The 13,828-nt window shown below is 48.7% G+C and overlaps 1 protein-coding gene across 13 annotated transcripts in view; it reads right to left on the minus strand.

Moving 5' to 3' along the window:
* Nucleotides 1-13,828, minus strand: part of RC3H1 (ring finger and CCCH-type domains 1) — a 710,644-nt gene that overhangs the window by 371,129 nt on the left and 325,687 nt on the right. For all 13 annotated transcript variants that reach the window (XM_085601577.1, XM_085601575.1, XM_085601567.1 and 10 more), the window contains one exon: nucleotides 7,568-7,956. In XM_085601577.1, the coding sequence (XP_085457703.1) occupies nucleotides 7,568-7,956 (389 nt within the window). The remainder of the gene's footprint in view (nucleotides 1-7,567; nucleotides 7,957-13,828) is intronic.

Genomic DNA, 13,828 nt, shown 5'->3' on the forward strand with positions numbered 1-13,828 from the left:
TTATTGTGTATTTGTTGGGTGTGTTTATAATGAAGGGAATTGTCTTTGGCAAATTGGGGTTGCTAAAGTGGGTGGGGAAGGAGGAGTTGCTCTTTTCTTATTATCTTTTGCATTGCAGGTACGGTGGTCAGACTTTAAACTGTGCATGTGGTCATTATCGTTATTGGTGCATCTGGATGGTAATTCAACATTTGGAGAGGCGGGTGGCCTGTCTGGGTAGATAATGGGGGAAAGGTATAAATGCAAACTTGGAATATCCGCGGTTTAAACACCCCAAAAAAGGTCCGACAGGTGTTAACGCATCTGGATAGGCACGCAGTGCAGATCGCTTTGTTACAAGAGACACACTTGCGTAAACAAACAGAAGACAGACTAGCACACAGATGGGCATCCTTTCGATTGAATTGCAGCAGAGGCTCAGTGGAGCTTGCTGCAGACTGAAGCACCTCAGTGAGGACGTTAGTCCTCACAGCCACGGCAGGCAGCTCGAGCCCAAGGGCTGCGGCCGCCTTGCGCAGCACCACAGAGAAAGCAGCACCCTCCTCCGAAGCCACAGTCGGAGGAGAGATGAATCCAGTGTCTGGTGAGGTATCCAGACCACTGGCCTCCCCCAGTTCGTCTGCCCAGTCCTGTGACAGTTGAGCCTGAACGGCCATAGGGTCATCGGACCCCTCCCAGACGTTCCCGTCATCCGATTCCTGGTAAACAGGAGGAACGATCGGAGCCGGACGATAGACATAATGTGTCTCTAACGGCGCCGTACGGGGCGTCCATCGACGCCGTAACGGCGCCGGGTCCGGAGCGGGGCTGAACTGGGGCTCGACGCCGAGCGGAGCCGGCGTCGGAGGTGGTACCGGTGTCTACGCCGGCGGAGGAGGCGTGACGAGGTCGACCGGCATCGGCGGGGACGAGTCCCTCGGGAACCTGCGGCGTCGAGGCCAGAGCCGTCGACGGCGCCGGGCCCGGAGCCGCCGGCATGCAAGGTTGCCCAGTCGGGTCCGTGGGGCCCGAAGGCGCGCCAGCGGGCATCGACGGCGGAGCCAGGTTCCTCATGGCCGAGAGGAAGGCACTGACTTCCGCCGGCGTCGCGTCAGTCCCAGGGACCGGCGGGTATGGGGACTTGCGCGGCGCCTGCGGCTCCGCCGGAGCTGCGGGGGTGGAACCACCCTGACCCTCGGCTGAGTCGCGCGACCGGCACGGAGAGCGGTGTCGCCTCTTGGACTTCTTGGAGTGCTTCGACTTACCCGAAGACTTGGAGCCAGACTAGCGATGATGACGTCGGCTGAGGCTCCGCGACCGATCATTGGACCTCCTCCTGGACTGGGATCGAGAGGGGCGCGGAGCCGAGTGGCTAAGCTCGAGGAGCTTACGGGACCGCTCCCGTCTAGCCTTCGAGGTCAGGGCCTTGCAGTCCGAGCACGACTCCGCGTCGTGGTCGAGGCCCAAACAGTAAAGGCACCGCAGGTGATGATCCGTAACCGACATCAAGCGGTTGCAGTCAGCACAGGCTTTGAAACCAGGCATCCTACCGGCACCGGAGTCGAGACAAGATCAAAAAGGATCAAAAAACTTAGTCAAAAAAGACTAAAAGGGGTAGCTCTCCCGGATCTGCTCTTACTGGCGCGGAAAAAAGAAGAACTGACGTCAGCGCGCGAGGGCGGCGTCTAAGTACTCCGACGAAGTCATTCCGGCGCACAACGCGGACGACGGACGCGGAGCCGCAGACGACGCCTAGCGACGCGCAAGGGGTATTGCTGACGAAAAATCTTCCGGATCCAGTCTGACGCCTGGGGACATTCTAAGGTGAGGAATCTAACTAACGTGTTTCTTTCAGATAAGGTCCGACAGGTGTTAGCGCATCTGGATAGGCACGCAGTGCAGATCGCTTTGTTACAAGAGACACACTTGCGTAAACAAACAGAAGACAGACTAGCACATAGATGGGCATCCTTTCGATTGGCCTCTTCGTACTCCACGTATTCCAGAGGCGTGCTTATCCTTATCAAAAAGGGAATAGCATTTCAGCCTGTGAAAACTCGCACAGATACTGAGGGGCGGTGGGTTATGGTACAAGGCAAGCCGGGAATGGCATTGGTGACACTAGTAAACATGTATGGTCCTGTGGTGGATGACCCGACCCCCTTTTTGCAAATGTTTAATGTTTTGCGTGAATGGCCGGAATCTGCAGTCCTATGGGGAGGTGACCTAAACACTCACCTCAATCCACAAGTGGACAAATCCAATCCTTCAGTTGTGCGTACGATTAAGATTAGCCAGTGTATTAGGGATGCCATGGTGGAAATGGGGTTGACTGACGTTTGGCGTTTGCGAAATGAGGGGGCATTGGAGGGTACACATGTCAGCCCTGCGTTTAATAGTTGGTCTAGACTAGACTACTGGCTGTTGAGCGCCGAAGCAAATGGGTGGGTGGAGAGGGTTCATACGATCCCACGTACATTATCTGACCACAACCCCGTTGTCCTTACCATCTGCATTCCCATGAATCCACATCGCCCTTTCACCTGGCGGTTTCGGGCGGAAGCACTACTTGATCCGCTATATAACGAAACCATCAGAACAGCTATTGTACAATACTTCAAATCGAACGTGGGTTCAGTGGACAGTCAAGCCACGCTATGGGAAGCATTTAAAGTGACAATACGGGGGGTGTGCATAGGTACCACAGCGGGGATCCTGAAAGACATTAGAGGTCAGCTGTCCAAAACAGAATGTGTCTTGGAGGGGCTGGAGAGACAATATTCACATTCGACATCTTCGGACACGCTGGCACGCATTCATGAAACACTAGCAGAATATAACAAATTAGCTGACACTGAGGCGCGGTACATGGTTAGAAGGCGCGTCGCCCAAGCTTACGGCGAAGGGGGTAGACCGGGCAGAAATTTAGCCGAAAAGTTACGTTCCAGGACTGACACTCCCTTAATCGACCATATTATTGATAGTAGCGGCACGGCGCACTACACACCACAGGCTATCGTGGGCCAATTTCAGCAGTTTGAGGCGATCCTTACCCTCCCTAATAATAAGGCCCCCCGGACCCGATGGCCTCACGGCAGAGTTCTACAAAGCCTATGTCCTGCGTTTAATAGTTGGTCTAGACTAGACTACTGGCTGTTGAGCGCCGAAGCAAATGGGTGGGTGGAGGGGGTTCATACGATCCCACGTACATTATCTGACCACAACCCCGTTGTCCTTACCATCTGCATTCCCATGAATCCACATCGCCCTTTCACCTGGCGGTTTCGGGCGGAAGCACTACTTGATCCGCTATATAACGAAACCATCAGAACAGCTATTGTACAATACTTCAAATCGAACGTGGGTTCAGTGGACAGTCAAGCCACGCTATGGGAAGCATTTAAAGTGACAATACGGGGGGTGTGCATAGGTACCACAGCGGGGATCCTGAAAGACATTAGAGGTCAGCTGTCCAAAACAGAATGTGTCTTGGAGGGGCTGGAGAGACAATATTCACATTCGACATCTTCGGACACGCTGGCACGCATTCATGAAACACTAGCAGAATATAACAAATTAGCTGACACCGAGGCGCGGTACATGGTTAGAAGGCGCGTCGCCCAAGCTTACGGCGAAGGGGGTAGACCGGGCAGAAATTTAGCCGAAAAGTTACGTTCCAGGACTGACACTCCCTTAATCGACCATATTATTGATAGTAGCGGCACGGCGCACTACACACCACAGGCTATCGTGGGCCAATTTCAGCAGTTTGAGACGATCCTTTCCCTCCCTAATAATAAGGCCCCCGGACCCGATGGCCTCACGGCAGAGTTCTACAAGGCCTATGCAGATCTTTTGGTACCCTATCTATTGGAGATGCATGCGGAGGCCCATGAGACTGGGACACTTCCTCCTTCTCTACGCCAGGCCCTGATTATTACTCTCCTCAAAAAAGATAAACCGCCTACACGTTGTGACTCTTATCGCCTTCCGTCGTTAATCTCGACGCCAAAATACTGGCGAAGATTTTAGCCATGAAAATCCAACCTCTGATGCATCTTTTGGTTCTCCCGGACCAATCTGGGTTCATCCCGGAACGGTCCACTTCCTATAATCTGCGCACTATTTTTGCTATGTTCCACGTTCTCAATCCTAACTTATCTGCTGCTGCGGTCATGCTAGATGCTGCTAAATATTTGACTCCATTGAGTGGAAGTATATGTTCCACATATTGCACAGAATAGGATTCCCTTTTATTTTGACACGCTGGATACAGGTCTTGTACACTGATGCTTCAGCGAGAGTGCAGGTGGGTGGACTTGCATCAGAACCCTTTAGTGTAGAACGTGGTACCAGACAGGGCTGTCCCTTATCCCCCCTGCTTTTTGCCCTTGTTTTAGAGCCTTTGGCTTGTAAAATTCGACAATGTCACAGAGCTGCTGCTCTTAATTTTAATCACAGTCCGGAATTTCCATGAATGCGGACGATATGGTCCTGTTTGTCCAGGATTCTCAGATCCATCTATCTCCGATAATTCGGGAATATATTACATTTGGTCTATTCTATGGGCTCCAGATCAACTGGGGAAAATCGGTTATTTTCCCGTTAACGCTGAAGACGTCCCCGCCCCAGGTAGAATACCCACTGATATGGTCTGAGAATCCGGTTAAATATCTGGGCGTCTGGGTGCACTGAGATTCTGATATTGTGATTAAAGAGAACTATGGCCAAGCATACACTATCTTAGTACAACAGGTGGATAGATGGTCCCACCTTCCATTGTCATTGGCGGATCGAATTGCAGTGATTAAAATGGTCATACTACCTAGATTTTTATATCTGTTCTGTAACATTCCAATCAAGTTGACCAAGCATTTTTTTAAACAAGTACAAACTCAGTTATTGCGATTAGTATGGGGGAATTGGCAGCCTAGAATTAGTTGGCTCACGTTAATGCTGGCATATGACAGGGGTGGTTTCGCGGCCCCAGATTTCTAGGTCTACTATCTCTGCGCACAGGCCCAATACGCTTATTATTGGTTCAGATCCCATGACTATATTCCGCACGTGGCGGTTGAGGACGGGGATGCTTACCCTGTATCGCTGCTGAGTATCCTCACACACACGCGTAGGCAGACGCCCAGGGCGGAGGTCAACACAATTGATACCACGGTTGCGGCTTGGCAGGCGATTGGCAAGAGGGCACATAAGCTACCTTTATATGCTCCTGCGTTACCTCTTAGTGGGCATGCAGCTCTGTCGGTTACTCAGGAAAAGGGGCCCATGACTGCGTTGAAGGAAGCTGGCATAACGCATATGAGCGATCTTTACCCGGGGGGTAGATATCTTGCAGATGAGGATCTCCAGTACATCCAAAACCCCACTCCGCTCTTTCGGTACACTTGCTACCGGTTAAAGCGCGCGGTAAGAGATCACTATGTTGAGTTTCCCGCTGAGCCAGATACACTTAAGTCGCTTCAGCTGTTACTGGTAGCCCCAACCAAGAAAAAACTCATTACCAAGCTATATAAAGCGGTGCAGGATGAAACGGTTCGTAAACCAGATAAAAGCTTAGAGAGATGGAATGAAGTGGTGAATCCTCCGATTGGTTTGAAAGAGTGGGAACAGATATGGCTGGTAACGGGTCGCCTTACTCCGAATGGCAATTTGAGAATCATTCATTTTAAATTCCTTCATCAAATGTACCATACTCCTGTTAAGCTATGTAGAATGGGGCTTGGGGACACTGATCATTGTCGCCGATGTGGGCGGAACGGGCCGATTTTCTACATCTCGCATGGCAATGTGATCCTGTGTTCCAATATTGGGAGAAGGTTGCCACGCGCCTACATGTCATGACAGGTCAAGTGGTGCAATGCACGCCGTTGGTGTGCCTTCTTGGTCATGTCCCTCATCGGTCATGTCCCTCATCTGAAGGCTGGCGTGGGGAGGTTTGTGCGAGTGGCCCTCTCACTGGCCAAGAGGCGAGTTCTGTTCACATGGGAGAATAAAATAGCTCAGAAAGTTGATGACTGGGTTAAGGATCTGGTGTACTGCCGTGAGCAGTTGGACATGTATGCTGAAGAGTTGCCAACGACATCCAGACCCAAGGACATTTGGGCTCCGCTGCGGGACTATTTATTAACTCAGTCTGATAATGATCCTGCGTGATACTGTATGGGATGATAAAATGGGCCTATTGTACCCTGTTGTCACCTGCAATACTCGGGACCATAGCAAGTACGGGATAAATCAGATGCACGTGTAACTTCTGACCATGGGAATGTACCTAGAATGGTTCATGGGTTTTGCTTTTATTTATTTTTTTATTGTTTATTATTGATAATTGTGGTTTTATTTTTTGTATAGGTGTTATTGTCCTTTGCAGTGTGTATTGGACGTGGTTATGTGCTGTAAAGGATGTAAAAACTTTAATAAAAAACAAACAAAAAAAAAAGATGGAGGCAATCGGCAAGAGCTTCAAGATCTTGTTTGGCACCAAGCTGAGACTGGCATGTTGTATGAAATGGGTGTTCGGTGCCTGACATGGCCAAATGGCAGTGGCTGCCCGGAAGCCTGTCTCAGAGCATCAAGAGCAGCTGTTTGGGACTCGGAGGGGGGCCTGCCTGGAGCACAAACGGTGTCAAAGGGATAGGGGAGGAGGGGCTGTACTGATGACCTGTTGAACGGGTGGTAGCTCTTTGATCTCTAGGTCAGAGCCGGAAGTTGAGATGGGCAAGTAGGCCTCTTCCTCAGCAGCAGACGGCTCTGGTTACGTTCCCCTTCGAGGTCCTGGGGACTGAAAAGGTCCAGGGTGCTGTCTCCACTTGTGTGTGGCACAAAGAGACAAGCTCAGCGGTCTAGAAGAGTCTTCTTTGAAGGACAGAGCAGCAGACATCACAGGAGGCCTTGTCGTGCTCTGGTGTCAGGTAGAGGTTGCAGATCTGAGAGATCAGCCCAAGGGTACTTGGCACAACACCGAAGTAATTAGCAAAATAGCACTTGTTCCATCACAGGTGAGTCATGGTGTACATGGGGAACCCATTTTGGGTTGGGGTCAAAAGTGGCCTGACAGAAGAAGCAACACACATTGAGTCCGTGAGAGAACAGTAACAGTGATGGCAAACCATACCAATGGAAGGGACCGGAACCAAGGAAGCCCAAAGGGAACAACAAACTGGGTCAATCAGGAGCTCAGTAACATGTCCAATCCCAATGGTGGAAAGAAAACAATCTAACAATGGAGGCAATGCACCATTACCAGAAAGAGGTGAAGTCACTACCTCATGTCTCAAGAAGAGTTCGAAAAAAACAATTTGCACACATCTGGGCATAATACTAAACGTCAGGAGTATGCAAAGCATTTGAATTTAAACCCAGACATGCCTTGAACATTAATTTACACTCAAAACACATGCTGGGGATATAGACAGGTGTTCATATACATCAGACGCAGTAAGGTAAATTATACTTGCACCGATACGGAGTTGAGCTTGATCAAGCAAATTCTAAAACATACATGTGTAGACAATTCCAATTGTGAAACAGTACTTGAAAGCAAGAAAAACATGCAAAGTAAAATACATACTCTATAATATGCAGGTCTAATCTGCCCTGGATGCGGGCCCACTGGATAATAGCCCTCAACCTGCTGGTACCGCTCCCTTGATTCTGGCACATAGGAGGATACTGCTGCTGGAGGCATCTCAATGGGCACTGGGCTGGCACGCACCATCTCTTCCCGCTGATAAGATTGGGTAGGAGGGTAAACCCGTCGACCATCATAGTGCTGTGGATACATTGGCTGGCCCATCGTCTGGTACTGTTGTGGCTGGGCACCATACTGTGGGTTTACAACTCGGTCCTGGATGTAAGGTTGGTAATGATCCAAGTAAGGGGTGCCTGGCTCTGTGGCAGATGGTGGGGGTCGGACAAAGCGGGAGACACACTGTGAGGACTGGGGAGTGTAATAGACATCTGTAAGCAAACAAGGAAAGAACAAAAGAAAGATTTGATTAAGTCCATACCAAAGTAAAACAGAGAATATGTTTTCATTTGGATCATTGTATATGTTTAAGCCACCAACCTCCCAAATCTGTGCACAGAATATCACTACAATGTGAACATGGGGCTGGCTTATGTTCCATACTACATTTACAGACATTTAAATTGTGAAATTTGTTAGCAACAAAATGTATTTTTTGATCCCCTTTTTAGGTCTGGCTAGAAAGTGCAGCTGTCGGACCTAGCATCTAATGCACTACTGAGAGAGGGTACTTGGCTTCGCCGACATGCTAATCAGTCTTCCATCAGGATTGGACTGAGAATCTTCATTCTGCTGAAAAAGAATTTGTTTTGCTTCTTTGGCTTGTTGCAAAGCTAATCCTCAATAAACTAGGACTAAATGTGTTCTGGTGACAAGCCATGGGTGCAATATATTAGATGCCACATGTATAATCCATTTATTATGAAGCAGTACTCCAAAAGGCAACAGCCAGTACTCCCCTATGAAAGGCACATGATTAAGCCAATAGGCCCACGACATTTTCTCCCACAGCACCTCGCAGACTAGCGTAGTAGGTAGCGGGTTTGTTGCTGGTTTCTCCAGGAAGTAGAATATTTGCACTAGGATTATCCTTGGTTGACTATCTCACAAGGGGCAGTAGGAATATGCTACTTACCAGTATGCATCTGTTCTTGGCATGTAGAGCTGCAGATCCACACACTAGCATAGTAGATCACCATCTGGTGTTGGGCTCGGATGCTTGCACGTTGTTGTTGCCTTGGAAGAAGTCTTTGTAGTCACGAGATAGGTGACTCCTCCCTTGGACGATAGTGCGCATGGGCATCAACTCCATCCTTCGATTGTTTTTCGCCATGATGGGAAATGATGGAGTTCGTAGAAGAGAAAGATGTCCATGTGTGATATCTAAGTAAGATAAAGCTGGAACAGATACAGGTCCTGGGGAGGTGGGTGGGCGTGTGTGGGTCTGCAGCTCTACATGCCAAGAACAGATGCATACTGGTAAGTAGCATGTTCCGTTCGAGGCATACGAGCTGCAGATCACACACTAGCATAGACTATATAGCAGAATCTCCCCTAGCGGTGAGCACCTGAATCGGTTAAAGCAGTTTGAAATAAAGTTTTAAGGACAGCTTGGCCCACAGAAGCTTGTTGCTTTGCTTGTACGTCAACACAATAGTGTTTAGTGAAGGTGCATGTTGTAGACCATGTGGCTGCCTTACAAATGTCTTCTAAGGGAATGTTCCCTAAGAATGCCATGGAAGCCCCTAGTTTGCGTGTGAAATGCGCTCTAGGGGGGAACGGTTTGTGTGCGTTTAGCTTTCTGGTAGCATATTTGGATACATTTAACTATCCACCTAGCAATCCCAGATTTGGAGATGGGGTTGCCCTTATGTGGTGGAGAGAAAGCTACAAACAATTGTTTTGTTTTGCGGAAAGATTTAGTTCTGTCAATGTAGTAAAGAATGGCTCTTAACATCTAAGGTGTGAAGAGCTCTTTCCGCTACAGAGTCTGGGTTTGGAAAGAACACTGGTAACTCTACTGATTGGTTAAGATGAAAAGGCGATATGACTTTTGGAAGGACTTTTGGATTTGTCCTAAGAACCAGATTGTTACGATGTAATTGAAAGAATGGTTCTTGTATGGTTAAAGCCTGGATTTCACTTACACTTCTGAGGGATGCGATTGCGATAAGGAAAGCTACTTTCCATGTGAGGAACTGTAGATCGCATTTATGTAGAGGTTCAAATGGGGGTCCCATGAGCCTAGTAAGAACAATGTTTAGATCCCAAACTGGAGAGGGTGGTAATGTGGGAGGAATAATTATTTAAATTACATCTTTGCAAGTGCAGTAAGTAGCAAATGATGTCCTGGATGGATGCATCCAGTGGGTGTATATTATTGTTAGTGCAGTAAATGGCAAATCTTTTCAATTTTGCAGCATAGCAACCTCTAGAAGTAGGTCTTCTGGCCTCTTTTATAATGTTCATGCAGTCTGGTGGCAGGTTTAGGTAACCTAACTCTAGGACTTCAGGAGCCAGATCGCCAGATTCAGTTGACCTGGATCTGGATCTGCATGGATGATCTCTCCATGGTTCTGGGTTATTAAGGACGGGGAGAAATGCAGTTTTTGGTGTGGAACTAGAGAGAGTTCCAGTAGTGTTGTGAACCACGGCTGGCGTGCCCATGTGGGAGCTACTAGGATCAGTTTGAGAGACTGCTGTCTGAGCTTGCGTACTACTAGTGGAATGAGTGGGAGAGGCGGAAAAGCTTACGCAAATCTGCCTGACCAGTTCATCCAGATCACATTGCCCTTTGACTCCAGGTGGGGAAACCTGGTGGCGATGGCTGGGCATTTTGCGTTTGTGTGTGGCGAACAGATCTAGGTCTGGTTGGCCCCATTTTGGGAAAAACGGCAGTAGAACTTGGGGATGTAGTTCTTATTCGTGGATCTGTTGTGTCTGTCGACTTAACAGATCGGCAATCTGATTGTGAACCCCTGGAAGGTGTTCTGCAAGTATATGTTCTGAGGAATGGCCCATCTCCAAATGTTCTGTGCGAGCTGGGACAGCTGCAGAGAATGTGTGCCTCCTTGTTTTTGTATGCAATACATGGCTGTCATGTTTCCGTCCGGATGAGGACTGCCTTGTTCTGTACATGTAGTTGGAAAGATTTTAGTGCTAGGAATACTGCTAGCAGTTGAAGGTAATTGATATGGAGCACTTTCTGTTGAGTGGTCCATTTGCCCTGAGTGGTGTGTCCGAGGAGATGGGCTCCCCATCCTGTGAGTGATGCGTCTGTTGACAGCACTATCTGTGGAAGAGGCTCTAGGGACGGCCGCCCTTTGGACAAGTTTGTTATGTTCCACCACTGTAGAGAGCGATGTGTGCGGCTGTTCCACCAACACCAGATCAGTGAGTTGTCCGTGAACCTGAGTCCACTGACGTGCTAGACATTCCTGTAAGGGACGCATTTGAAGTCTTGCATAAGGCACAATGAAGATGCAAGACGCCATCATGCTTATGAGCTGCGTGAACACTGGCTGGAAGAGAGTGTTGGTTTTGAAATTTTGTGATAAGAGCTTGTATACTGGCTATCCTGGCTGGACTGGGATATGCTAGGGCTGTGGAGGTGTTTATGGTAGCTCTTAGATATTGGTGTATATGAGAGGGTTGGAGAGGAGACTTGGGATAGTTGATAGTTAACCCCAAGTTGTGTAATAGTTGGATTGTTTGGCGAGTGTGTAGAAAATATTGGTCTAATGACTTGGCTTTTATTAGCCAGTCTTCTAGATACGGGAAGACATGAATTTGTTGTCTTCTGAGATGTGCTGCTACTACTGCAAGTTATTTTGTGAATACTCTGGGCGCTGTGGTTACCCCGAATGGAAGGACTGTGAACCGGTAGTGTTGTCCGTCAACCACAAACCTTAGTACTTCCTGTGAGCAGGATGTATGGGAATGTGGAAGTAGGCGTCCTTGAGATCTAGTGTGGCAAGGAAATCGCCTTGTTGCAGCAGAGGGAGCACTTGTTGAAGAATGATCATATGGAAATGAGTGTATATACCGATTTATGGGTCTGAGGTTGAGTATTGGTCTTAGAGTCCCGTCCTTTTTGGGGATTAGGAAGTATAGTGAGTATACCCCTATTCCTTGATGCTCTAAGGGAACTGGCTCCATTGCGTGCTTTTGAAGCAGTGAGAGAACCTCTTGTTTGAGGAGCGCAAGATGGTCTGAGGACATCGGACGCTGTTTGGGTGGTATGTGTGGGGAGGTTAGCTGCAAGTTGCAGGTAGTAACCATACTGGATAATTTGTCTTACCCACTTGTCTGTTGTGATGGAGTTCCAGACAGGTAGGAACTGTGTTAGTCTGCCCCCGACTGGAGTGGAATGGTCTGGGGGGAGCCGAGGAAAGTCACTGTTTTGTGGCAGGGGAGGTGCGAGTGTTATTACCTCAACCTCGTCCCTTGTTGTTGTTCCCTCTGTACCGGCCTCTAAAATATCCTCTACTGGGGGATGTTTGTGTAGTGGCTTTGAACGTAGATGAGGTGTCTGCGCCCATATTTTTGGAGGCTCCTCTGTAGAAGGAGCGCCGAAAGGTGCAACACGTTTGTGGAGACTGTAATGCTCCCATGGATTTAGCAGTTTCGGTGTCCATTTTCATTTTTTCAAGGGCAGTGTCTACAGCCGGCCCAAACAGCTGTTCTTGGTTGAATGGCTGACTGAGTATGGTAGTTTGTACCTCTGGCTTAAAGCCTGAAATGCGTAGCCAGGCATGTCGTCTAAGGAGCACACTGGTGTTAATTGATCTAGAGGCAGTGTCTGCTGCGTCAAGTGCACATTTAATTGACGCATTTGAAATTAGCTTGCCCTTTTGTATAAGATCATTTGCCTGGGTTTTATACTGGTCAGGAAGATGTTACTAAGAGATTTTCTAACTGGTCGTAGTGTGGCCTGTCATATCGTGCCAGTAGTGCTTGGGTGTTGGCAATACGACAGTGATTAGCTGCTTGAGCTGCTACCCTTTTGCCAGAAGCTTCTAGCAGTTTGGATTCTTTATCCGGGGGTGGTGCATCTCCGGAGGTCTGGGAGTTGACGTGTTTCCTAGCATAGGAAACGACTAAAGAATCCAAAGGCAACTGTCCTTTGATGTAAGTAGGATCTTCAGGTGCAGGCCTATATTTCTATTCTATTCTAGGATTAAGAACCCTGGCACGGACGGGGTCTTTAAATACTTCAGGAGCATGCTTAATGACTCCTTTGATCATAGGTAATATTTGCACTGACTTTTGAGACTGTTCAAAAGTATCTATGAGGAAATCTTCCTCTGGTGCGTCGGAGTGCATTGCAACACCATGAAAAAGTGCAGCTCTATTTAATAATTGACCAAACCCCAGGTGATCACCTGGGGAGATGGTGTTGAGGGATATGGTTGTGGGTCTGGTAGGTCTGTTGGGATAGGGAATGCCCAATCATCAAGTGGTGAGGTATCTGGATCCGTGAACGGGTCATTAGGATCCCCTCCACCCCCCTAAGTCATCATCATAATCATCCGGAGGTGGTGTATGTGGTGGAGAAGTTACAGGTAAGGGTGGTGTAGGTAGAGGAGGTGGGTTAGAAGGCAGTGTAGGAGAAGAAGGGGGCATAGGCGATGTTGCAGAGTCCTTCTTGTGTACAGGAACTGGAGCAGATGGTGTCCAGTTTTCGTTTTTTACATGGCACAGCGGTGACATGTCCAGTTTTTGGGTTGATATAAATCTTTTTCTGCTTTGGATCGATGGGATCTGGGTGAAAAAGTTCTTGTCCCTCGGTAACAGTTTTCGGTGCCGATTTATTCGTTTCCGAGCGAGGTTGTTGTTGATCCTTATAGGTTTTGGCTTTAGGAGGTGTATCAGAGTCCTTAGCCGTTTGTTTCGGTGCAGAGGATGTTAGTTTCGGAGCCGAAGCTGGATCTTTAGGCATGGGAACCTTCGAAGCCGGCTTGTCTATGGGCCTTGGCGTTTTCGGGGCCGGTTTGGAGGTGGAAGGCGTCGGAGCCGATTTCGGCGCAGTGTTCTTTTGGCTTCGGTGTCGAAGGTGCCGGCGGGACAATGACATGCGGTTTTGCTCGGTCCCGAGCTACCGGAAGGCTTGTCTTTTTTCTTCAGAGCCGAGTCGGAGGCGGGGCTTCTGAAGGATGTTTTCGGTCTCGACTGGGGCCAACAGGCGAAGTCTTGACCACTGCCTTTGGTTTTGGAGGGGTTGGGGCAGGGGCAGTAGTACTCATATGTTGCCCAGGAGTGATGAGGTCGTACGAGTCATCTGCCTCGGAGATGATTTCATGA

The sequence above is a fragment of the Triturus cristatus genome, chromosome 4_2 (assembly GCF_964204655.1).
Source record: "Triturus cristatus chromosome 4_2, aTriCri1.1, whole genome shotgun sequence".
In the NCBI taxonomy this organism is placed as follows: domain Eukaryota; kingdom Metazoa; phylum Chordata; class Amphibia; order Caudata; family Salamandridae; genus Triturus; species Triturus cristatus.